Below are 25,932 nucleotides of genomic sequence, written 5' to 3' on the forward strand. Positions count from 1 at the left end.
GAGTTGGAACTGAATTATTGATGTTCATCCTTTAGCTTAGTGGAGAAACTTCACAAATGGGAAACAGGGAGAAACCGTTTCTCGCTTCAAATGTGATTGCTAATTTGACTTGACTTCAGTAAGATCTTGACTAACAACTACTTGTTGGTATGTACAATTTCACTCAGATACAAATACTATATACGCATACTATCTACTGTCAAAATAATTGGCAATAATTGCTAATAAATAAAACCGACAGACTACACCACCCACCCCATTTGTTTCCATTTAATGTGTACAAGTAGATTAGAAGATTGTGCACATACATCCTATTGCATTTAAATAAAGGATAAAAAAGTAAGTTGGATAACGTCCAGTCTTTTAGCTTTGTATAACATTTACCACTTGCGGCAATAAAACATATTTCAGCGAAAGAAAACGGAGTGATTGGGGTTAGGGGTAAAAGACAAAGTGAACAGGAAGGGTCTACACTGATCTCCTGCACAGCAGTGAAGTAGAAACACATGTATAGTGATTATGCTTTACTGTACAACAGAGTAGAAAGATAAAGTCCTTGGAACACGTGCTTTTGTATAGCTAAGTACCATAAACAATTTATAAAAATATAAAAGATAAATACTATATTAAATTAACATGTCAAAATAGAAAAAAAAAGACCTCGTTGTGTATTAATGAGTCTGAAATGAAAACATTATTTACGGAAAAAAGCATGTCATGAGAAATATATTGTGAAAAAACTTAGCAGTATGTACACAACCTTATGTACATGGAGTGATAAGAAATGATTCTCTGGGAATAAATATCAGAAAATAAGCCTAGAGATTTGGAAGAACGAAAACTAAATCCGTGATGAACAAGCAAGGATTATGTTTGTTTTTCTCTCAAGTTACCTTTTCTAGTAAGTGGCACGATGCTGACCTAGAGTCAGTGGTTCTGTCTTCTTGATCGTTATATCCTTGTATGACGAGGCTCTGTTTCTTCTGCATGACTTTCATTATTCCTCGTATCTATCATGGAAGAAGAGAAACATGTATTTAGTAATATGTAGTTATAAATCTTTATTGAGGTCAATTAGACTGTGTATGAACTAGTAAACCTCAAATTCTGAATGGCACCAAGCTAAAGTCAAAATGATTGGTTTACAGATTCAAAACCACATTCATCCACATAAATGTATATAATTGTTTTATTATATAATTTTCTTGTAAAAAATGGCTTTTGGAATTGTAGAACTGCTATCCCAAGTGACTGACTGCATGAAGTTACGGTTATGACGTCAGGTACTTGTCAATAACGTGGTGCCCATACAACATGATGAATGACCATGAAATATTTTACATATATCACATCAGCGCCTGCAGGGGGTATGGCCACAAAATCGGTAATTGGGCAAATGGAGAATTAACATTAAAGATGCCATTTTGAAAACATGCGGATACAGACATAAAAATGGGTTGGGAATCAAAAAACAATATATATATATATATATATATATATATATATATATATATATATATATATATATATATATATATATATATATATATATATATATATATATGTGTGTGTGTGTGTGTGTGTGTGTGTGTGTGTGTGTGTGACAAATACTTAAATCAAATAATGATACATTTATGGTTGGATATATTCCTATGAACTAGTATCGCAATGAAACTTGAATCAAATCACAGAAATTCATTTTTTTCTTCTAAGGAATATCTTGCCTTGAATGTGTTGGCTAAGATAGATTCTTCTGCTCTTTCGTCTGCTTCCGAAATGCCCTCCCTTGTCCTACCTTTACTTTCATTTTCAATGTTTTAGATGGAGTGGGTTCTTTAGTTTTTGAAAATTCCTTTTTACTCTATTCTTCGTTATCTTTGGACGTTTGCACACTCTGAAGACCAATGTCCTTTGTCTTAACAGACATCACATTATTATGTATTGTCACATGGAAGCTACTCAGAAAGTGACTTCCAGAAAATGTAGAAAGAGCGTGTACACTTTCAGGGTTATATTTAAAGCATTCATGCCCTTGTCCCTGCAGAGAAAGCGTTTGTATGTATTATCGACACATGGTTGTCTACCTTAGATGAAACAACAGCGTCAAGCTGAAGATCATGTGCAAATTTCTATTACTCATGACAGTTTGAAATCTCCTGTCTGGATCGAATTTAGTACACATGAATTAGCCTCTGCCAACATCTTAGACAAATTTCAAAACGTTAAACAATTGAATAATGCGTTTAACACGATCAGTGGAAAAGACATTTTCTGTTTTCAACTTCATAGACATCGGAAAGGGCAAAACGTTTTATCTGTTGATCAACTCCTCACTACTGTATAAAGTATGTGAAGATTGAAAATGATCAAGCTCAGACTTGTTTTAGTCCTCACAATCGTAGTAGCGAGTGCCTATGCAGAGAAAACAGATAAACCAGAATAAAAGTAATTATGGAGGAGTAATCGATATACTAAATGAGTAGAAAAATGGAGAGAAGCATAAAACCTTTTGGAACTAGCATGAATTTATAAAGAGACAGGGTGTGGACCTCCTGAAATGCAGAAAATGCATGAAGTGCTAACCCCTAATTATTAGTAGAATGTTTTCTCTAAAGTCATTTGTCGGTATCTCATGTTTTAAGGACCCCACATTCAACACGGAAAATACATTCACATCTATCAGCACCAAATTATCTTTTTTGCATTAACAGTATCAAATGATTTCCGGTATACGATTATTATTGTGACAAATGTAAAAAAGGATTTAACAATCGAGAGCAACATATTTATTTTGGAGAGATATGTCGTGGCCTTTTAGTGTCCACACTTTGTGTTCACGAGGGACACAAAATGTTTCTGCAGTCCAACCGCAGAAAAACATTTGTGACATCACACAAAACAATTCCAACAGAAAAGTGCTTCAAAAGTATTGGAAGAGTTTTCAAAATATGGACAGCATGTTCGTGCCAATTTCAAATATGCGCAAGTTTGTCCAAAAAAGAAACTATGTTCTACTTGACATCAAGATGTCAAAGTGGATCATCAGTATTGCAATCAGAGATATGACAACAAATTGGATGAATTACTGGATCTACAAAACCAAAAAGGCAAATAGGCATGGATTTTTATATTTTCGACTTTGAATGTTCACAAGTTATAGAGATTCACATTCCTAACTTTTGTGTTACGTATCGTGCTTGCCCCGAATTTATTCGGGAAGGTGCCTTTTATCACCGTGGTGTGTTCCTGTTTAGTGGATCCCATACACTTCCTGATTTCGCTCAGTTGGTTTATGACCCCAATGATATCCACTGGGATGGAGAAGAGGTCACTCGTTACAGCAACTGTCAGAGTAAGCAATGGTCATTTATCACAATTTCTCGGGGCTATGGCTGACATTTGCCTTTGAAACATTTTTTTGTTCAGAACAAAGTTTTCCATAAGTCACCATGAATGGAGCCACGATCATATACATGAAAGTGGCAAATACATACTTTAAAGATTTCATTAGTTATCTAGTTATGCTATCGAATAAAATGTCCCAACCGTTAGGAAAGACTGAAATCGTCAAGGGATATTTTCCTCACTTTTTCAATACCGACGCAAATGAATATGTTGCGCTCCCGCTCAGTACTATCGCACCGTTGGTATGTGAGTGGTAAAGCGAAAAACTATCTATGCTCGATCCAACCCTACTCATCGAATCCTTTTCTTTAAAAAAGAAGTGATGAAGTACTATCGGTCTGATGTCGACGTTCTATGACGTTTCTGTGCAAAAAGTCAAGAGTAATTTCTCGAACACGGAGATATCAAGCCCTTGAAGCAAGCTTCAGCCCTTTATTAGTGGACCAAAAGAAGCTCATGCATGAGAAGACTTGGCTAGTAGTTGTAACATCTCAAAACAGCAATCTGCCAGCCATCGATATTCGGCCATGGTTTTGCTTTCATTATATTACTTGTGAGAAACTCAAGACAAATGGATATAACATGCCTTAAATTACAGAGAAAAGAAGAATGGCTCGCATTCAGTCGGTGACTGAGATTTAAAAAAACACGGACCATGTACTTCAGGGATGTTTACTTCAGAGATGTCAAACGTCTTATCCTAACTGATAACTGAAAATCTCGTACACGGTCTAAGATCTCAGTGTAATCAGATTGAAAGAAATATTTCAGAACAGTTAACTGAAATTATGCATCCTGACTATACTACATTTCTTGCTTTACTGGACCGAGACATACATACATACATACATACATCCATACATACATACTGTACATACATACACACACACACACACACATAGATACATCATACATCTTACATACATACGTACATACATACATACATCCATACATACATACTGTACATACATACACACACACACACACACATAGATACATCATACATCTTACATACATACGTACATACATACATACATACATACATACATCCATACACACACACACACACACACACAGATACATCATACATCTTACATACATACATACATACATACACACACACACACACACACACACACACACACACACAGATACATCATACATCTTACATACATACATACATCCATACATCCATACACACACACACACACACATAGATACATCATACATCTTACATACATACATACATTCACACATACATACATACATACATACATACATACATACATACATAGACACAGGCATACATACATACATACATACATACACATGGATTAAAGTTAGGAAACTGTACCTCTTCGTGAAGCAGGAAGTAAAATACGATGAAGAAAACACCCTGAAAAAATATTAAGATTTATTAACCATAATAGAAAGTGAGTTTGCTGATGTATGATTTATAAAGGTCTAGACAAATTTTAAAAAATATGATTATTTCTTTTTTTTTTTTTAAATCTCATAACAAGAATTATATATATTAGTTGTATGTCAGCAACAAAATACTGTGACCAAACTAAATTTCTCTCATGCTCTGACTCACTAAGTTCATTTAAAACTCACCTATTAAATGTCACAATCTTGACTCACTGACTAAGGTTCACTTAAAACTTACCTAATAAACGTCACAATCTGACTCACTAACGTTCACTTAAAACTCACCTATTAAATGTCACACTCTGACTCACTAACGTTCACTTAAAACTCGCCAATCAAATGTCACAATCTGACTCACTATCGTTCACTTAAAACTTACCAATCGAATGTCACAATCTGACTCACTAGCGTTCACTTAAAACTCACCAATCAAATGTCACAATCTCACTAGCATTCACTTAAAACTCACCTATTAAATGTCACACTCTGACTCACTAATGGTCACTTAAAACTCACCTATTAAATGTCACAGACTGACTCACTAAGGTTCACTTAAAACTCACCTATGAAATGTCATACCTAATTCACTGGTTAAGGTTCATGTAAAACTCACCTATTAAAGTTTAAGAAATAGTAACAAAAGTAATAGATTTTATGAATAACATACTTGTCCATGTACACAACAATTTGAATGCTGCAGATCAAAGCTACCATTTTTGTTTCATTTACAACAATTTAAATGTGACATATCAAAGCTACCCTATTTGTTTCATTTACAACAATTTAAATGCGGCAGATCAAAGCTACCCTTTTTGTTTCATTTATAACAATTTAAATGCGGCAGATCAAAGCTACCCTTTTTGTTTCATTTATAACAATTTAAATGCGGCAGATCAATGCTACCCTTTTTGTTTCATTTATAACAATTTAAATGCGGCAAATCAAAGCTACCCTTTTTGTTTCATTTATAACAATTTAAATGCGGCAAATCAAAGCTACCCTTTTTGTTTCATTTATAACAATTTAAATGCGGCAGATCAAAGCTACCCTTTTTGTTTCATTTATAATTTTCGTTGAACAGAATAGATCATGATCTGCTGAAACATCTTGCTCCACGTTCATTAAAGTTTGATGAGTGCTGTACATGGGTTAAAGACAGTAATATTAATTATTTCCTACTTAATCACGTACTTGTAATGGAACCACTTACTTGTAAAAATCCAAATAGACCAAATAAATACTTGATAATCCGGTCTGTCATCTTCAGTGACACAAAGGCAAATGACCAGAAAACAGTTATGAGGATGACCTGTGTCCACAGTGCCTTCATGATATTTCTGTTAAAACATACATGGAAATTATTAACTGAAACAATTTTGTTGCCAAAATTTATATAAAGTGCTGTGTTTGTTAATAAGAAAAGTGCATTAATGTACTATTGATATAAGAATGATTAATTTATGATGGACTTGCAGACAAAAAACATTATTAATAATTCAAGTTTGATCAGAGGTCTCAGAAACACTTAATCACATGTATTTGGACACAATTTTTTATCTGGGACTCAGAAAATCACTTAGGCAAGAGTCCTCTGAATGCACGCAATAGCTAGGCAGCAAATTCAAAGGCTTTCCTGTCCAGCTTCAACCACCTGTTAAATGGGGAAATGTGTTGATCAATAGATCATTATCATTTTAGCCATGCTGATATTTACAATGACAGAATTCAGTGGCTGCAAGTCACCCATATGTACATGTTGTCATTATAAGAGTACATCAAAGAACATGACCCAATATCTAAGTGGCAAATTCAAAGACTTAGACTTACTACCAAGTGGTGGGAAAATGTGCTGATATTTACAATGACTGAATTCTGAGGCAGGAAGACCCAGATATGTACATGTGGTAATTATAAGATTACATCAAGTGAACAACTTTAGCCTTCATTATCTTCCTAATTTCCTTGTGTAGCCAAATAAGTAGTGCATATGACCTTGAAATCAAGACATGTCAAGACTTAGACAAAATGCCATTTACAAATCTGGATAAGTATTTTGGGTTAAAAAGGACAAATTAACAAAGATTGCAATGAGATTCAGAAGAGTGCTAAAGTTGCTAGAACTGACAGTTTAAATGGGACAGTAGCCAAGTTAAGAAAGTGTGTGATGCCTGGCTTAATATTTGAATAAGGCCTTTCCATGAAATGATAACATGCTGTCTGACTCTAATAGACAAACAAGAGCTATATATCAGTGGTGTAAAGATTTTGGAAACTTAAACTTGATGACAACTACTGGTTCTTTTCATCTGGATATTTAGCCACTTCAGGTATGCCCAATATGCTTACGGGAGGGGACTGCAAATTCTACTGGTGGGACTCTCTGACAATAGAGATGCCACCAATCTGACTATAGATATGCCACCAATCTGACTATAGACATGCCACCACTCTGACTATAGAGGTGCCACCAATCTACTATAGACATGCCACTAATCTGACCATAGACATGCCACCAATCTGACAATAGAGGTGCTACCAATCTGACTATAGATGTGCCACCAATCTGACTATAGATGTGCCACCAATCTAACTATAGATGTACCACCAATCTGACAATAGAGGTGCCACCAATCTGACTATAGACATGCCACCAATCTGACTATAGATGTGCCACCAATCTGACAATAGCTGTGCCACCAATCTGACTACAGACATCCCACCAATCTGACAAAAGATGTGCCACTAATCTGACTATAGAGGTGCCACAAATCTGACTATAGATGGGTCACTAATCTGACTATAGATGTGCTAGCAATCTTACTATAGACAGGCCACTAATCTGATGATAGACATGCCACCAATCTGACTGTAGACATGCCACCAATCTGACAATAGACGTGCCCCCAATATGACTATAGATGGCACACCAATCTGACAATAGATGTGCCACCAATCTGACCATAGACCTGCCACCAATCTGGCAATAGACATGCCACCACTCTGACTATAGATGTGCCACTAATCTGACTATAGAGGTGCCACAAATCTGACTATAGACAGGCCACTAATCAGACAACAGACATGCCACCAATCTGACTTTAGACATGCCACCAATCTGACAATAGATGTGCCACTACTCTGACTAAAGAAGTGCCACCACTCTGACAATAGACATGCCACCAATCTGACTAAAGAAGCAACACCAATCTGACAATAGATGTGCCATCAATCTGACTATAGACATGCCACCAATCTGACAACAGACATGCCACCAATCTGACTACAGAAGTGCCAACAATCTGACAGTAGATGTGCCACCAATCTGACAATAGACATGCCACCAATCTGACTATAGATGTGCCACCAATCTGACTATAAATGTGCCACCAATTGAGTACAGTAATATCACCAATCTGATTATAGTGGTACCACCAATCTGACTAAAATCAAGATCTACTTATGATAAGTAGATCTGACAGGCACCTTGTAGGTTTATGTTCTGCCGACCTATAGAATTCATAGTAAGCACTGCATTTCATGTTAGGCAGAGTTATCGCTAAAACGCAATGTTTTAAAATTAAGTGTTTTACCTTCATATATAGGAAAGCAGTGATTTGATTGGTAAATCAAAAGGTCAGCAGAAGGTGACATTGATAGATTTTCATTAAATCCATTATGTTGAAGATCTTGATTTTAATCAAACTGAGGTACCACAACATTTCTAAACCAAACAGACATTACCATTGTGAATACAATGACATACCTGTGTAAACACTGTTTTTGATGAATATTCACATTTTGTTTCTGCTAAAAGTGTTGGGCAATAAATATATAATAAATGTGAAATAGTTTTGATTTTAAACAGCTTTCTTGAAATGGAAAAATGTGAATGAGTGAATTTATACTTTTAGAAAAGCAATAAGGACCAAACTTACAGTATGAACTTGTTCGTTTTCTCAGATTTAGTGTAAGAATTTTCATTATGTTCTTTGGCTGTAAAAATCAGCACCATTATTGTCACCTGAAGTTAAAAAGAATGGATCAGATATAAGTATAAAGGTAAATATTGATCAACAGTTAATTCTAACAAACTAAACATTACCTTTACAAGTATGATGATTGACATAATTCTTGACTTATGTAATATTGAATGAATGAAGTCAATCATTCTGTCATGTCAGTCTCTGGATGTTTCATACTTTTTGCAATGAAGACAAATAACAAACAACTTATTTTCTACATTGTACTGAGAAAGTTAAGTAAATCTGTTCAATTTGCATTTAGCTTTTAAGATATTTGATTATGTAATTTTCCAGAAGTGTATTGGCACTCACCAGCAAAATTCCAGCTGCTGGTCCAATGTACAACCATATATTATCCCAAGAGACCCAACACCTATAGGAAATTCAAAGACATGTCTTAGCATTAACTAGTTCTGACAAAAAGAAGAGAATGACATGAAATAGATCAATGAATAAAGCAGGTGGTAGGGTAGGGACATAAGAGATCACTATTTATCTTTTATTAACATCTTATCTAGTACAACAAGAATACCCTGAAATCACTATAAAAATGTAATTATTACTATCTTTTATAGGGGCAGAAGACAATGGCAAAAGTACTTTATATTTTAATGGCTTATGATCCCCTTTATGTATACGACAATAGTGAGAGACCACATACAAATTTAAATAGTACCATCTCTTATAGGGATACGAGAATGTTTCATATTGCTTGCCAATCTCTTAATCACCACTATATTGTGAAGGTGTACAGAAATACCCCAGCAGTTAAAATGCATTGAGTAATCTCCAAAAATTAAATATTATTGCAATTACATTATCATAATTAGCATGACAGTCTTGAGTCATTTTATATAAAACAAAATACTATTTTCTATTCCACATTATAATTTGTTGATTTGACATTGAGTACTGTAAAAAATAAACGGTAAATGTAGAACATAAATAAGGTCACATATAATCTAATATACATGGCCCAAAATCAATCACTAAATGCCATGTCATTAAAAACCCTGTAACTAATATACATGGCCCAACATCAATCAGTAAATGCCATGTCATTAAAAACATTGTAACTAATATACATGGCCCAACATCAATCAGTAAATGCCATGTCATTAAAAACCCTGTAACTAATATACATGGCCCAACATCAATCAGTAAATGCCATGTCATTAAAAACATTGTAACTAATATACATGGCCCAACATCAATCAGTAAATGCCATGTCATTAAAAACATTGTAACTAATATACATGGCCCAACATCAATCAGTAAATGCCATGTCATTAAAAACCCTGTAACTAATATACATGGCCCAACATCAATCAGTAAATGTCATGTCATTAAAAACATTGTAACTAATATACATGGCCCAACATCAATCAGTAAATGCCATGTCATTAAAAACCCTGTAACTAATATACATGGCCCAACATCAATCAGTAAATGCCATGTCATTAAAAACATTGTAACTAATATACATGGCCCAACATCAATCAGTAAATGCCATGTCATTAAAAACCCTGTAACTAATATACATGGCCCAACATCAATCAGTAAATGTCATGTCATTAAAAACATTGTAACTAATATACATGGCCCAACATCAATCAGTAAATGTCATGTCATTAAAAACATTGTAACTAATATACATGGCCCAACATCAATCAGTAAATGTCATGTCATTAAAAACACTGTAACTAATATACATGGCCCAACATCAATCAGTAAATGCCATGTCATTAAAAACACTGTAACTAATATACATGGCCCAACATCAATCAGTAAATGTCATGTCATTAAAAACACTGCAACTAATATACATGGCCCAACATCAATCAGTAAATGCCATGTCATTAAAAACCCTGTAACTAATATACATGGCCCAACATCAATCAGTAAATGCCATGTCATTAAAAACATTGTAACTAATATACATGGCCCAACATCAATCAGTAAATGCCATGTCATTAAAAACATTGTAACTAATATACATGGCCCAACATCAATCAGTAAATGCCATGTCATTAAAAACATTGTAACTAATATACATGGCCCAACATCAATCAGTAAATGTCATGTCATTAAAAACATTGTAACTAATATACATGGCCCAACATCAGTCAGTAAATGCCATGTCATTAAAAACACTATAACTAATATACATGGCCCAACATCAATCAGTAAATGCCATATCATTAAAAACACTGTAACTAATATACATGGCCCAACATCAATCAGTAAATGCCATGTCATTAAAAACCCTGTAATGAATCATATATATGTGACGTTTGGCATTCCAGATAACATGGCTTCTTCAGTCTAAAGTGGCACTGTATGAGAGCAACAATGCTTGTTCCTAATGGATATTGTTGCAGAAAAGCAAGTTTAGTAACTTTGTGATGACAATTTAATTTATGATGAAGTAGTGATAGAGAATTTAAAAGAAATTTTGAAATGAAATGAGTAAGAACAGTTAAAGTTTATTTCATTTTTATGTATTTATTTAGAATTATATTTAAGTTTATTTCTATTTCATTATATACCCAAACATGTTTTTATCATATCTAACATTTTATAGATGCTCTCTGAGTCTCTATATTCTTATATACTCAGACTTGTATACTCAAGCATGTATTTATTACATCTAACTTTGAATAGATGCCCTCTGAGTCTCTGTATGCTTATATACTCAGGCATGTATTTATTACAGCTAACATTGTATAGATGCCCTCTGAGTCTCTCTATGCTTATATACTTAGACTTATATACTCAGGCATGTATTTATTACATCTAACTTTGAATAGATGCCCTCTGAGTCTCTGTATGCTTATATACTCAGGCATGTATTTATTACAGCTAACATTGTATAGATGCCCTCTGAGTCTCTCTATGCTTATATACTCAGGCATGTATTTATTACAGCTAACATTGTATAGATGCCCTCTGAGTCTCTCTATGCTTATATCCTCAGGCATGTATTTATTACATCTAACATTGTATAGATGCCCTCTGAGTCTCTTTATGCTTATATACTTAGACTTATATACTCAGGCATGTATTTATTACATCTAACATTGGGGGCCATGAGTGGCCGAGTGGTTTAAAGTGCTCTCCATTACGAATGACTGCCATCTCACCTCTGTTGGTGTGGGTTCGAGTCTCAGATTCAGCCAATGCGGGTATGTGAGAAAGCTTGCCAGTAGCTTCTCGTCGGTCGGTGGTTCTTTCCGGGTTTTCCCGGGTTCTTCCTCCACCATTAATACTGGCCACCATGTATAGCCTATCGTGTGCTGAAAAATGGCATTAAACCCTACAACAACAACAACAACAACAACATCTGACATTGTATAGATGCCCTCTGAGTCTCTCTATGCTTATATCCTCAGGCATGTATTTATTACATCTAACATTGTATAGATGCCCTCTGAGTCTCTCTATGCTTATATCCTCAGGCATGTATTTATTACATCTAACATTGTATAGATGCCCTCTGAGTCTCTCTATGCGTATATCCTCAGGCATGTATTTATTACATCTAATATTGTATTGATGCCCTGAGTCTCTCTATGCTTATATCCTCAGGCATGTATTTATTACATGTAACATTGTATAGATGCCCTCTGAGTCTCTCTATGCTTATATACTTAGACTTATATACTCAGGCATGTATTTATTACATCTAACATTGGGGGCCATGAGTGGCCGAGTGGTCTAAAGTGCTCTCCATTATGGATCACTGCCATCTCACCTCTGTCTGTGTGGGTTCGAGTCTCGGATTCAGCCAATGCGGATATGTGAGAAAACTTGCCAGTAGCTTCTCGTGGGTTGGTGGTTCTTTCCATGTTTTCCTGGGTTCTTCCTCCACCATTAATACTGGCTGCCATGTATAGCCTATCGTGTGTTGAAAAATGGCATTAAACCCTACAACAAGAATAACAACATCTAACATTGTATTGATACCCTCTGAATTGTTGTATGCTTATTTACTCATGCAAATGCTGTTTGATATGATTCAAGGGCTTAATTTTACTGACAAAATATTATCACACCTGAATTAAGTACAAGATTGATGAAAGTAGTCAAGATGTTGTATACTACTCACATAGCAGGATTGTAATAACTCTCTCTCTGTGATCCAACAAAGGCACCCACTAAAACTCCAGGTATAACTGAAATTCATACAAAACACCTTAATCTTTGTTACCAGTTAGTTCATACATCATTAAAAAGGACATAAAGATGACCACCATTTTACATCAAAAGAAATGCTCTGTGTGAAATATGCAAATATTGAATGAGACATCACAGCAATTATTATGTAAATAAAAGGACCAGTCTACAGAATGTTATCCTCTACATATCTGATTGAAGAGCTTAAGTCATCTAGGGCTATATCACCTTTACTGTTATATTTAAATCATAAATTCAGACAGACTGTGTTAAGTCATACATTTTCTAAGGCAAAGTATTTGGAATCCAGTGAATTTAAACTACATTTGCATTGTAGAAACAAAAATTCTCTCAAAACCACAACTGACACAATTGAGTAATAACTAAAGATGCCTGAGGTTTGTTTCATTCCTGGCTCCATCTACATTGTTTTGTTTTTTTGTTCTTTTTGTTTTTGCACAGACAGTAGCATTATTGTTATGTTGTCTGTATGCTAAATAATGTTATGCTGTTCAGGGAGTTTCTCATAATGTTCTTTGGGTTGGAGAGCATCTGAGGAGTAAGTTACATTGCTTATTAAGTTAAATTGTTTTTTCCAAGATATTCATATTGATGGCTCATCCGAAACTTTGCACATAAACAAGAAATCTGGTCTTTGGTCTCTTCTTCAAGGGATTACATGAAAAAAACCCACACACTGTATACATGCTAAACAAATGATATTAAACGTACCCCATCCAATGATGTGGTAGCGAAGTGAGGACCCTGACTCGCTCAGGCCACCATGGGAATGGGCCGAATAGGTGATGACAATGTACAAGTTAAAAGCTTCATTCATCAGCCATGAGAATGTTGTCAGAAAGAAATAATGTAACATAACAGCGAATACGTGGCACACCAACTGCAAAAGATGTGTTTTATAGCAGCAATTAATATTAGGTCCAATGATAAGCAATATAACTTTCAACCAATGTTGACTCTTAAATACAATTAAAATTATGACTAACGAAAAGATAAATATGATTTTATATTCAATAATGGTATCATATAAGAAAATCTGGGATAAAACACTGTTTAATTTCACATGTGATGTCACAAAGTAAAGTTACTCCTATACCCCTGCATTTATCAATAACACATTAATGCACTAAAACTCTAATATTTTGTTTCTAAGTAATGGAATCAACACACTTACTCCCACATCACCCCCTTCCCAGGAACTCACATTTAAGATCTGGTTTTGTGGGGTTTAATGTCATTTTTCAGCAATTTATAGGTTATATTAAAGTATAAGAAGATCCTGGAAAGACCTCTGGAAGAACTACCAACCAATGGGAAGATATTGGCAAAGCTTCTGCAAATACACATGTTGGTTAAATCAAGGCTCAACAGAGGTGAAAAATTTCAGAAAATTATATAAACTACATATTTTGATGACCAGTTAGATTGGTTGACTGAAGTTAGGTCTGTTGTAATGCAAAGGACATTTTGTCTTGGAGCAGATTCGGTAGGACATTGTCTTGAAGCAATTTGAACAGATTAGATCGAAGACAGTTTGGACAACATGATGCAAACAAAATTAAGAGAAACAAATGGTAATACTTATATACAGGTGCAACCACATGGCCAAATAGTTATGTGGAAATTACCAAAAATCACAGCACATATAGTTTTGAATCCTTTCTGTTTGAGTCACCTGATTTAACATACATTGTTTGGGAAATTATATGTCAATAGTATGCTTTATGAACGAGGAAAGAATATGGGGGACATTCCCTGAGCATGAGGGGATGGGGTAAATGGAATCAAACAGGTCTGGCTATTTTTATCCATACTGCTTAAGACCACTGCAATGATTTTATGCCTGTAAATCCTCAACACAAACAACAAACATAAGCAGTGTTGAATATGGTATTAACCTCATGGTGATGCAGATTCTCTGGACTGAATTTTCTTTTCTTTTAGCATCTCTTTTATGCGTAATTGGTGAGATTTACACCCAAAAGTTCTTTACCAATTTGTTTATGGTATCACTGGCTGAGTCGGACAGCAATCTTTAAATTTCAAGATGGACTGTATGTCTGTACAACTTTCTGATTTGGGGATGATAGTAATCGGTAAATTGAACTGCATGGGTTTAAATTTGTATTGAAACTGTACAGCACTTTCTATTTCTCTTCTATAAATTTACTGTATGAAATGTTTGAACACACATTGCTAAGCTAAATAGTAAATTAACAACCAAAAGGTTGTAGATGCACATTTTTGTGATGGATAAACCTCCTCATTTCTTGCATCAACTAAAACCAACATATTATTTATACTGTTTGAAAATATGGACACCATATTGTTTTCCATATTAGCTGCCAAACTGTATAACGCTTGGAATAAAATTTCAAGAAATTTCTATAAAAGGGAGTTAATTACATACCATATTCTCATATCTATCAATGCCAACCATGTAGACAATCTGACTAAAGACAATAGATACTGACAAATTCTTGTGAAGAAATGCCGTGTTGGATGATGTCCTGTTGTAAAAAATAAAGAAGAAAATAAAAAAGAATTGTACATGTTATTTTCTATACACAAGGAGCCAATACTTGACTTTTCCTTCAAAATACTTCACCAAAACCTAATTGTATCCTACCAATAACATTGTGTGTAAAAATGGAGTTTGCAGCTAGAAAATATATTAGACCATATTATGCATTTTTCTGACTAAATGACATTTATTTGATATTGATTCAAGACAAACATATCCTAAAAAACTTGACCCTGATACATTTGAAGACTGGAAACATGCATAAATCATGAACTAAATACTGATACATTTGAAGACTGGAAACATGCATATGTCATGAACTTGATACTGACACATTCAAAAAATGGAGACATGCATATTTTATAAGCTTGATACTGACACATTTGAAGACTGGAAACATGCATATCTCATGATCTCAAAACTGATACATTTGAAGACTGGAAACATGCATATGTCATGAACTTGATACTGACATATTTGAAGACTGGAAACATGCATAAATCATGAACTAAATACTGATACATTTGAAGACTGGAAACATGCATAAATCATGAACTAAATACTGATACATTTGAAGACTGGAGACATGCATATTTTATAAGCTTGATACATTTGAAGACTGGAGACATGCATATTTTATAAGCTTGATACATTTGAAGACTGGAGACATGCATATTTTATAAGCTTGATACATTTGAAGACTGGAGACATGCATATTTTATAAGCTTGATACATTTGAAGACTGGAGACATGCATATTTTATAAGCTTGATACATTTGAAGACTGGAGACATGCATATTTTATAAGCTTGATACATTTAAAGACTATAAACATACATATTTTATAAGCTTGATACATTTGAAGACTGGAGACATGCATATTTTATAAGCTTGATACATTTGAAGACTGGAGACATTCATATTTTATAAGCTTGATACATTTGAAGACTATAAACATACATATTTTATAAGCTTGATACATTTGAAGACTGGAGACATGCATATTTTATAAGCTTGATACATTTGATACATACATATCTTATACTGAACTCACTATGTTGACAGTGGACATGAAAGTTTTATTTCTTACATATTACAATACCTTTTGTCTGGTAGAGGAAAATTCATGACTGACATTTGGGAAAATCTAGTTCACATACAAAATAGATAGATAGATAGATAGATAAGTTTTAAGTTAATTAGGACAAGATTCTAAGTTCACAAAATATAACTGATCATGATTTCGTTGTCATTACATTTAGACCACTCCTTTGGTCCAAATTCCAAGTATTATGTTCAATTTAGAGACAGCAGCCAGTTTTTAACCCATATTTATACACTTATTGTCTACCTATATACCTTTTTACAATAATTACTCACCTGAAATATAGATGCAATAAATAAGTTAGAAGGCACAACACAGCAGAACTAGCACAACCAGTGTAGGACGCAAAATTCATAAGTAAAGGGCGGACTTCTCCTTTGTTCCACTGGAATTGGATTAATGTCAGGTTAAAATCAACATGGATGTTGGTAATTGTCATCAGAAACTATGTTAAGAAAAAGATCTAGTTAAGATTTCAAAGCAACTGTAAAGTTGCAAATGTTTTTCCAGAGATATAATTTCTTTTAAGCTATACACTTTTACCTGAAAATTGTCAACATTCTCCTGAAAAAGGCTCCTCAAATATATGCAATATTGTTTTCCTTCAATGAACATCCTTGTATTGTCAATTAAAAACCCATCAATAATGTACAGTTAGCAAACTGGACCAGAAATTTTAACACAACAGGAAAAAAATGAAAAGTTATTATATGAATATGAGCACTTGTTTTGAGAAGTTGCAACATGAACAAATAAAATCTATCATGATGCAGATATTATAGATCCTATACCCATGGTCTTTCTTCTTTACCCAATACATACGCTAATATAATCCATGAAAACTTTATTGAAGGCCTTTCTTCTTTATCCAATACATACACTAATATAATCCACCAAAAACTTTATTGAAGGCCGTTTTTCTTTACCCAATACATACACTAATATAATCCATGAAAACTTTCTTGATGACCTTCTTTACTCAATACATGCACTAATATAATCTGTGGAAATCTTTATTGATGACCTTTCTTCTTTACCCCGTACATACACTAATATAATTCATGGAAAACTTTATCAAGGTCAGGAAGTATTGCAAACATCGTTTACTATAATGAGAATAAAGGCTATATACCTATAGCATATGCTTGATGGATACATTTTGTTTGCTCTTGTTTTGACAAAAATTTATTGGATGCATAGTTAAATATTACTATATCTGATGACAAAAGATAAACACTGACTAAAATATTACTGTCTGTTAACAAAATGTATACAGTGACTAAAATATCACTATATCTGTTGACAAGGTGTATAAATATCACTACATATGTTGACAAAATGTATACACTGACTAAAATATCACTGTATCTTTTGACAAAATGTAAACACTGGCTAAATTATCATTGTATATATTGAGAAAATGTATATAAAGAATAAAATATCACTATAAAGAATAAAATATCACTATATCTAATAACAAAATTTACAAAATGACTGAAATAATGATATAGTCAACATATTAGTAAGAAGATTTGTTGGTGATTATAGATTTTCAAAAATAATTTCATCAGATATATGCCCTCCCTCCATTGCTAGGAAAAAGTAATGCGATGAGACCTACTTTAAGTGCCTGTCAGAAAATGGTTATATCATTTTATATATGGCCAAATTGTACCATGATCTGTAATTTCTTTGGCATGAACACTTTGGGAAACAACCAAAACCACACTTTGAAGTAATTTATCCTGTTGATTTTTTTAATATTGATGTAAAATTAAAACATTATTCTATACCATACATACTCAGGTCCAGTGACTTTAAGTAATGATAGGTACACTTCATGTCAAATATTGTCATTTTTCTGCAAGTCACCACTTTTCTCTGAATGCAAAAATCATAACAATAAGTACAACATAGCATTATTTTGACAACAATCACTGATGAAGGTTGAAGTTCAGCAGTTGTTTTTAAATGCATGGCATGATGGTTGAAGTTCAGCAGTTGTTTTTAAATGCATGGCATGATGGTTGAAGTTCAGCAGTTGTTTTTAAATGCATGGCATGATGGTTGAAGTTCAGCAGTTCTTTTTAAAGGAATGGTATGAAGGTTGACGTTCAGCAGTTCTTTTTAAATGCATGGCATGAAGGTTGAAGTTCAGCAGTTCTTTTTAAATGTATGGCATGAAGGTTGAAGTTCAGCAGTTCTTTTTAAATGAATGGCATATTCTTTAGTAACATCATTCTAACTTCAACTCTCAAGATGCAAGTTTGGAATTAGACTGTAAATATTGACAAATAAACTGTGAAATTATGTTGTAACGTCATTTTCCTTAAACTGTCCAATAAAAACGTGGTAAAAGTATTTATTAATTCTACTTACATTATCGTTATACATGTCCGTTGTAATAGCAAAGATGCCTGGAGATGAACATTTACAAGTCCCAGATTTACCCATGTCTCTCATCAGTTGACAGCCCTCTCTGGTCCACTGCCACATTTTGATTCTACAGAAATAAAAACATTTGCATTTTGATTAGATCTATTCTGAACATTTTTTATTCTTTTCATTTTTTTACCTTATTTTGAGTTCCACCCTTTGTATATAGAGACATTTATTTTTATTTCAAATGATTCTTGGCAGTTCTTATGAGAAGAAGTAGGGTTTGAGATTGAGTTCATAGTAGCTAAAAAGGCTTTAATGCTAAAAGTCTAGCTTCCACCTTTTGTTTTAGATGCTGAAATTTAGCATGAAGGTCTATAATGTTACAAATCTGTATAGGATTCTACATGGTACAAGTATGGAAGTTTCCAATATAACAGAATGATTACAATAGATGCTCTACCAAGAAACTTTACAGTTATGTTCTCCATCCAAATGCTAGCATTTGAATGGTATGAAGACACCATGATTTAATATTTTATTTTCCTCATGAAAAATAAACTGGGGAGTCAACGTTTGCTAATTATGCTAAATGTATTATTATACTTGCATATCCAGTGCAGATTTGAAAGTTTCTCAATGGAAATAAACTCCACCCAACCTCTCCTTACTGTGGATTTGCTAAGAAATGGTTGGAGCTCTTAGACATTAAGATTGGTCCTGTGATTTTATCTTGATATCTTGTTGGAAACGTCCAGATAAGAACGATCTGGAGTTAAATAAAATTTTATGTCACTACTGTTTGCCATCCAAAATAAGAGGTCAAAGGTCAACATTTAGTGTTGAGACCTCCTCATCCATCCTCAGGTCTTCTTCAATTGGCACAGACATCTTCCATGCACTTTACTTGTGGACTGGCAGTTTTTCTGTTTAACAGTGACCATTCCAATGTGATATTCTCATTGTTCCTTTTCCTATTTTCATGATTTTCTGTTTTTGTTTGTAAAAGTGCACTGGTATTTGTTTATTATATTTATGATCAGCTGTAAATCTGACATTCTACAGACATCTTCAGTGCACCTTACATGTGGACTGGCAGTTTTTCTATGACATGGGCATAAATATGTGTGCACATGGGCTCTCTGTCATGTTGTGGCCATGGCTTTTAAGGTCAAGTTCAGTTTTTCCACCAGATTACCTCTTTCCTTCAACAGGACATGAAAATATATTATTGAAAGAAAGCTGCATTATGATTGACACATGGTGTTCAGTTCATTCTAACCTTGTTCCATTGATTTTGCCATGGACCAGCCGGACACATTCTGGATTTGATATGTTGAATGTCTGTAAGTAAAATAAATTGTTATGAAAATAATGCAAAAGTATACCATTTTATTTCAATTTCACTTGAACTTATTAAATTACTACTGATTTTCTTATCAAAGCTAACATTGTGTAGCAATGTCTGAAATGAACTGCTGGATGTAAAACCTTAGTGATGGAAACTTTTACAGACAATAGCACTAGTAAAAAATAACTGTTCTCAATTGTTTGATTACAAGCTGAATTACCTGTTCAACTTTCTTGTGTCATTTTTTGTGAAGCTTGTGATTTTTAATACCTTCACCTCACCTGACACTGATATTATAGGGGATCACCACCATAATTATGTGGATGTTTTTTCTTGTAATATATAATGCATTATTCTACTTTGCATTATTCTATTTTGCATTATTCTATTTTGCATTATTTTATTTTCCATTTTTCTATTTTGCATTTTTTTATGTTTGTAGGATGTACATTCTTCATTGCATCTTTACAACTGCCAATATTTATTTCTAAATTTGATAGGTCTGATATTGAAATACTACAACTTAATATCTTCAAATTCCATGTGAATTATTCTATGTACATATTTTTATATTACATACATCAACATTCTACATCACATTGTTCCATTGCTGAATATTGTCTCTGCATTTTTGGCAATTCATTTCATGATGTGTTAATCTAAATAACCATAAAAATACATAATGACCTGAAATATGCGATGTAGTAAAGTTGCAAGTTAAATGCTAGCATAATTCATGATGGAATATTGTAATCAGTGCCATCTGTTGTCATATTTACTGCAATGCCACATTATGACAATAAATGTCATTGAGACATATCTAACTAAAAAGGCAAAGTATTTTAGGTCCTGTGCATATGCCAGATTCTAAGCATGAAAGACATATCCACAGTTCCCTGGTTTGACACACATGCCCTTGTTAACTTGCCATATCACACAAGACATATCCACAGGTCCCCAATTTGACACACATGCCCTTGGTAACTTGCTATATGTCATAAAAGAAAAAAATCCAATGGCATATGCTCTCTTTTTAAATTTATTTATTTATTTATCATTTATAGCAGGCAAATTAGAAATTGGGGATTGTTCATGGCCAATATCATCAACGCTGGATAATCATGACAGATAGATACACATGTAATTATATATGTAGAGCATGAAGGTGAATAATTGCTACTTCATCTGTAGTGAAAATATGCATTAAACAACAATAATAACAACAGCATTAAACAAATAAACAATAACAACAGCAACAAAATACACTGGAGGAAAGAAGCAGTTACATTATCTTAGCAATCATCAAATTCTGTGTTACTGTTAATGGTAATGTTGTGTTATAATTAATAATAATTTGTACCATTTATACATAGCTGATAAAAAAGTAAAGAGGCTATGATAATATGCTCACCAGAGACCTCGTGTGAGAAAAATCACACACATAGTAGATGCTAAGTTTGCTGTTAGTATCACTTAGTTCATGCTGCTAGAAGTAAGTCGTATTTGTTCCTCTTTTTAATAGGCACTTTATCAAAGATCACTAAATTTGAGGGAGCAAAACAAACTGTAATACTGGCACTACTGCATTTAGTCATAATTAGAATACTTACATCTGAATAGGGGAGGGTATATGTGATTAATGAAGACAGATTCCTGGACAGATCTAAGTCATCTACAGGAAAAATGAACATTGCTATGATTGGTGTATTCACATTGTCCTCCTTTGCCTCCATCCCGGTGCTAGAAAATTCAAAAAGATGATTTTATATACAAACATATATATATATATATATATTATGAAATTAAAGGAATTACAGCTAAAAATACCTGATGGAACTGGACTTAAGAAAGCTCCAGCTACAGAAGGAAATGATGGAAATGCAAATTAAGAGAGAGAGAGAGATAGAGAAGAGGGGCAAAGTCAGAGAAAGGAAAAGGAGAGAGAGACAAAATGAGGAGAGGGAAATAGAATGCAATTACATAAAGTGAGAAGAGAAATAAATGCAGAGGGAAAAGAAAGAGGCACAGAGACAGAGAGAGATTACAGGGAAATACAGATGCAGATGCATAGGGAAGAATAGCAATGCAATATAGAAAAATAGAAATTAGAACTGAACAATAAGTGGAAACATTGAAAAAGTGCTGCTCTTAGAGCTGATGATTATTCCTTGACTCACAAAATTTCATTTGTTAATAAGTTTTCCTTTCAGCAGTTGTTTGGTAAAAGGTCATCTTATTCTCATATGAGTACTTCCAAATATAAAATCAGCACAGCTTTTAGAAGTTGAACTTCTGATAAGACTGATCTGAAATCCTTATCTCTTGCTGAAAGCAGTAGATTTGCTTGGTGAAACAAACCCCAGCATGATTATAATTTGGAGAATTTAACCATTCATGTTGAAAGGTTTTATATCACTTATTGGTGATTCTGCCAATCCTATCCCTATTAAAATATTAAGGGGCATGGCGTTTCTCAAAGTCTTTTGTTATCAGTTACTTTGCCTTTGTCTGAGAAGTCTTCTAGTGAAAGTGTTCTTATTGAGGCAGAAGAGTAAGGCTTTGTTAATGATCTTCTCCAATTTGTCAGTTTGGTTTCTGGTCTGTGGTAGCAGTGATTTTTTTATCTATAGAAGGTGAGAGTAAAATCCCTGATTTGTATCATGTGTGTGCAGTTACCAGAGCTATGACAAGAAGTGCTCTTGAGAATGATGTTGATCAGGAAATGATTTTTTAGTTGACAAATTCTCTCTATTCTAATAAGGGTAACAAAAGACTATTACTCTTTGTTGAACAGAAGCAAGATCAAGAGAACTCCTGTTTGCTTCAGAGGTCTATTAGTGAAACTGAAGCCACAAGGGTTCCAGTTCATTACTTTCTGAAAAATGGTGTGCCTAATGTGATAAGTGGTAAGTCAACTATCAAATTTTCTCTCTAAAGTCATATAGACAGGAAATTCGTAATCTAGCCCATGAAACGTCCTGGCCAGTCAGTTGGGAGTCAAGAAGACTTATCAAAAGATCTCTTGAATCATTTTTATCAGGCAAAACTTTAAAGTGATGTTTCTCAGTACTGTAGATCTTATCACACTTGTCAAATGGTATGAAAACCCAGTCAGAAGATACCTAAGGCTCATCTGCAACCTATTCATGCATTTGACAAAAAGTTAGCGAAATAATGGTGGACTTGTGTTTGTCACTTGACTAAGACTAAATCTGGCAACCAATACATGTTGATCATAATGTGTGCATCCACAAGATATCCAGAGGCAATTCCTTTGTGAAATATTAAAACTAAAATCAATGTAAAAGCTTTAGTAAAGGTTTTACTCTTGCTGACCTTTCCAAATCTGTCAAGTCTGATCAAGGATAAAATTTTATCTCTGGAATTTTCCAACAAGTTATGCATAAATTAGACATCCGACAGTTTAAATTTTCTGCCTATCACCCTCAAAGTCAAGGGGTTTCAGAAATATTTTATCAAATAATGAAAAATATGATTCAGTCATATTACTTTGATACAGAAAGGATTGGGATAAGGGTGTTTTTAACTCTCATTTGCAGTTAGGGAATCAGTTAAAGAATCATTAGGTTTTAGTCCTTTTCAACTAGTTTTTAAATATACTGTCTGTAGATCATTGAAGTCATTAAAAGAAAATTTCTTTCAAATATTTCAAAGATTAATCTTCTTGACTATGTCTCTGATTTGAAATATAAATTGTCAGAGGCTTGTAATGTAGCTAATGTTTAATATACTCAGTTAAAAATTAAATGAAAATATCACAGAAATACACTGGAAGGGAGTTTTCAGCCTGGTGATAGAGCTCTGACTCTCTTGTCCATACCTTGAAAATCCTCTTTGGGCTAAATTTTATGGTTTTATTATACTTATATAATTGAAAAGGACATAAATGACTTCAATTATGTACTTAACATTCCTGGGAGGCAGAAACAAAATTAACTTTGTCATATAAAAATGTTAAAGGAGTATTTTGATAGAGATGGCACAGTTAATTATTTTCAATTAATTTAGTTGTACATATTCTATACAGTGATGATATAAATGATGGAATACAATCTGACTGTAGTGACTCTCATTTAAACAATCTTCAGAATTCAGAAATATTAAACAATCTGGACCAGAAATTTTAACACAACAGGAAAAAAATGAAAAGTTATTATATGAATATGAGCACTTGTTTCGAGAAGTTGCAACATGAACAAATAAAATCTATCATGATGCAGATATTATAGATTCTATACCCATGCAACAGCATCCTTACATGATGAATACATTTAAGAAGAAATATTTTGGAGAAAGAAATTCAATATTTACTGGAAACTCATATTATAGAGCAGTGTAAATGTAACTGGAGTTCACATATATTATTGTGCCTAAATCAGATAATATATTCCACATATGGAGCACTGACTATAGAAAAGTGAACAGTGTCTCCGAAATGCAGTCATTTCCAATGCCAAGAATAAATGGTTTAGTTAACAAAATTGTAAACGCAAACTATATCATTAAGTTGACCTGTTAAAAGGATTATGGCAAATTCCATTCATGGAAAGAGCAAATGAAATTTCCATATTTGCAAATCCAAATAGGCTTTATCAGTATAAAGCAATGTCATCCGGAATAAACAATTCTTAGGCATCATTTCAGCATGTGATGAACGTGTTAGCATCTGGTCTGGATAATTGTGATGCATATCTCAATGACATCACCATCTACAATGAGACCTGGAAACATCACTTGGAAACCAGTCAGAAATTCTTTGATCAACTCAGTGATGCAAATTTGATGGTTAATTCAGAGAACATTGAGTCTTACCATGGTTGTGTTACATTTTAAGACACATTTGTGAGACAAGGTCTAGTCAAAGCTACCTCTGAGTTAGTAAAAACTTAACTTTTTGGGTATGGCTTCATATTATTGGTAATTTTGCTCAAATTTCTCCATAACTGGTGAATCTTTGACAAATTTGTTGAGCAAAAAATCAAAGTTTTGTTGGTGTGACAAATGTCAAGAGTCTTTTTACAAATTAAATGCCATACTGAAAGGTGCACCAGTTCCTTCAGCACCAGATTTCAGTCAATTGTTGTAAATGTCTCTTGATGAAAGTGGTGTGGGCATTCATGGAGTATTCATTCAACAAGTGTGTTATTTTTCTACAAACAAAATAAACAAGCAAAAGAGAAATTATTCCATAACTGAGAAAGAATTTTTGGCTTTGGCACTGGTCTTGCAACATTTCGAAATATATGTTCAGCTCTTTCTCAGGTTATTTGATTCAATTATCACAATTCCCTGACTTTCATGAACAAAATGAAAACCAAAATCAGATATTGCTTAGGGGGAATCAAAAGACATCTTCTTATGCAATTAGAATTATTATAGTGTCATATGCATATTTGACAAATATATAAAAGAAAACTTTATTGTACAACCTTTTCTTTTTCTTTGTGAGGGGTGGTGCTATATATATTTCATTTATATTGTGTAATTTACTTTTGTCA

At 33.6% G+C, this 25,932-nt stretch overlaps 1 protein-coding gene across 1 annotated transcript in view; it reads right to left on the reverse strand.

The window, feature by feature from the left end:
- The window catches only part of LOC149805969 (adhesion G protein-coupled receptor L2-like), a 66,699-nt gene that overhangs the window by 3,130 nt on the left and 37,637 nt on the right, over positions 1–25,932 (reverse strand). The window contains exons 15-26 of the mRNA XM_089950763.1: positions 22,024–22,153; positions 20,345–20,406; positions 19,063–19,186; positions 16,959–17,068; positions 15,466–15,565; positions 13,767–13,935; positions 12,967–13,033; positions 9,171–9,231; positions 8,772–8,857; positions 6,047–6,173; positions 4,760–4,801; positions 894–1,010 (exon numbers count right to left, since the gene is read on the reverse strand). Of these exons, the coding sequence (XP_089806889.1) occupies positions 894–1,010; positions 4,760–4,801; positions 6,047–6,173; positions 8,772–8,857; positions 9,171–9,231; positions 12,967–13,033; positions 13,767–13,935; positions 15,466–15,565; positions 16,959–17,068; positions 19,063–19,186; positions 20,345–20,406; positions 22,024–22,153 (1,195 nt within the window). The remainder of the gene's footprint in view (positions 1–893; positions 1,011–4,759; positions 4,802–6,046; positions 6,174–8,771; positions 8,858–9,170; positions 9,232–12,966; positions 13,034–13,766; positions 13,936–15,465; positions 15,566–16,958; positions 17,069–19,062; positions 19,187–20,344; positions 20,407–22,023; positions 22,154–25,932) is intronic.

Source organism: Sinohyriopsis cumingii, chromosome 2, assembly GCF_028554795.1.
Source record: "Sinohyriopsis cumingii isolate HCF-2022 chromosome 2, ASM2855479v2, whole genome shotgun sequence".
NCBI classification, from domain to species: Eukaryota; Metazoa; Mollusca; class Bivalvia; order Unionida; family Unionidae; genus Sinohyriopsis; species Sinohyriopsis cumingii.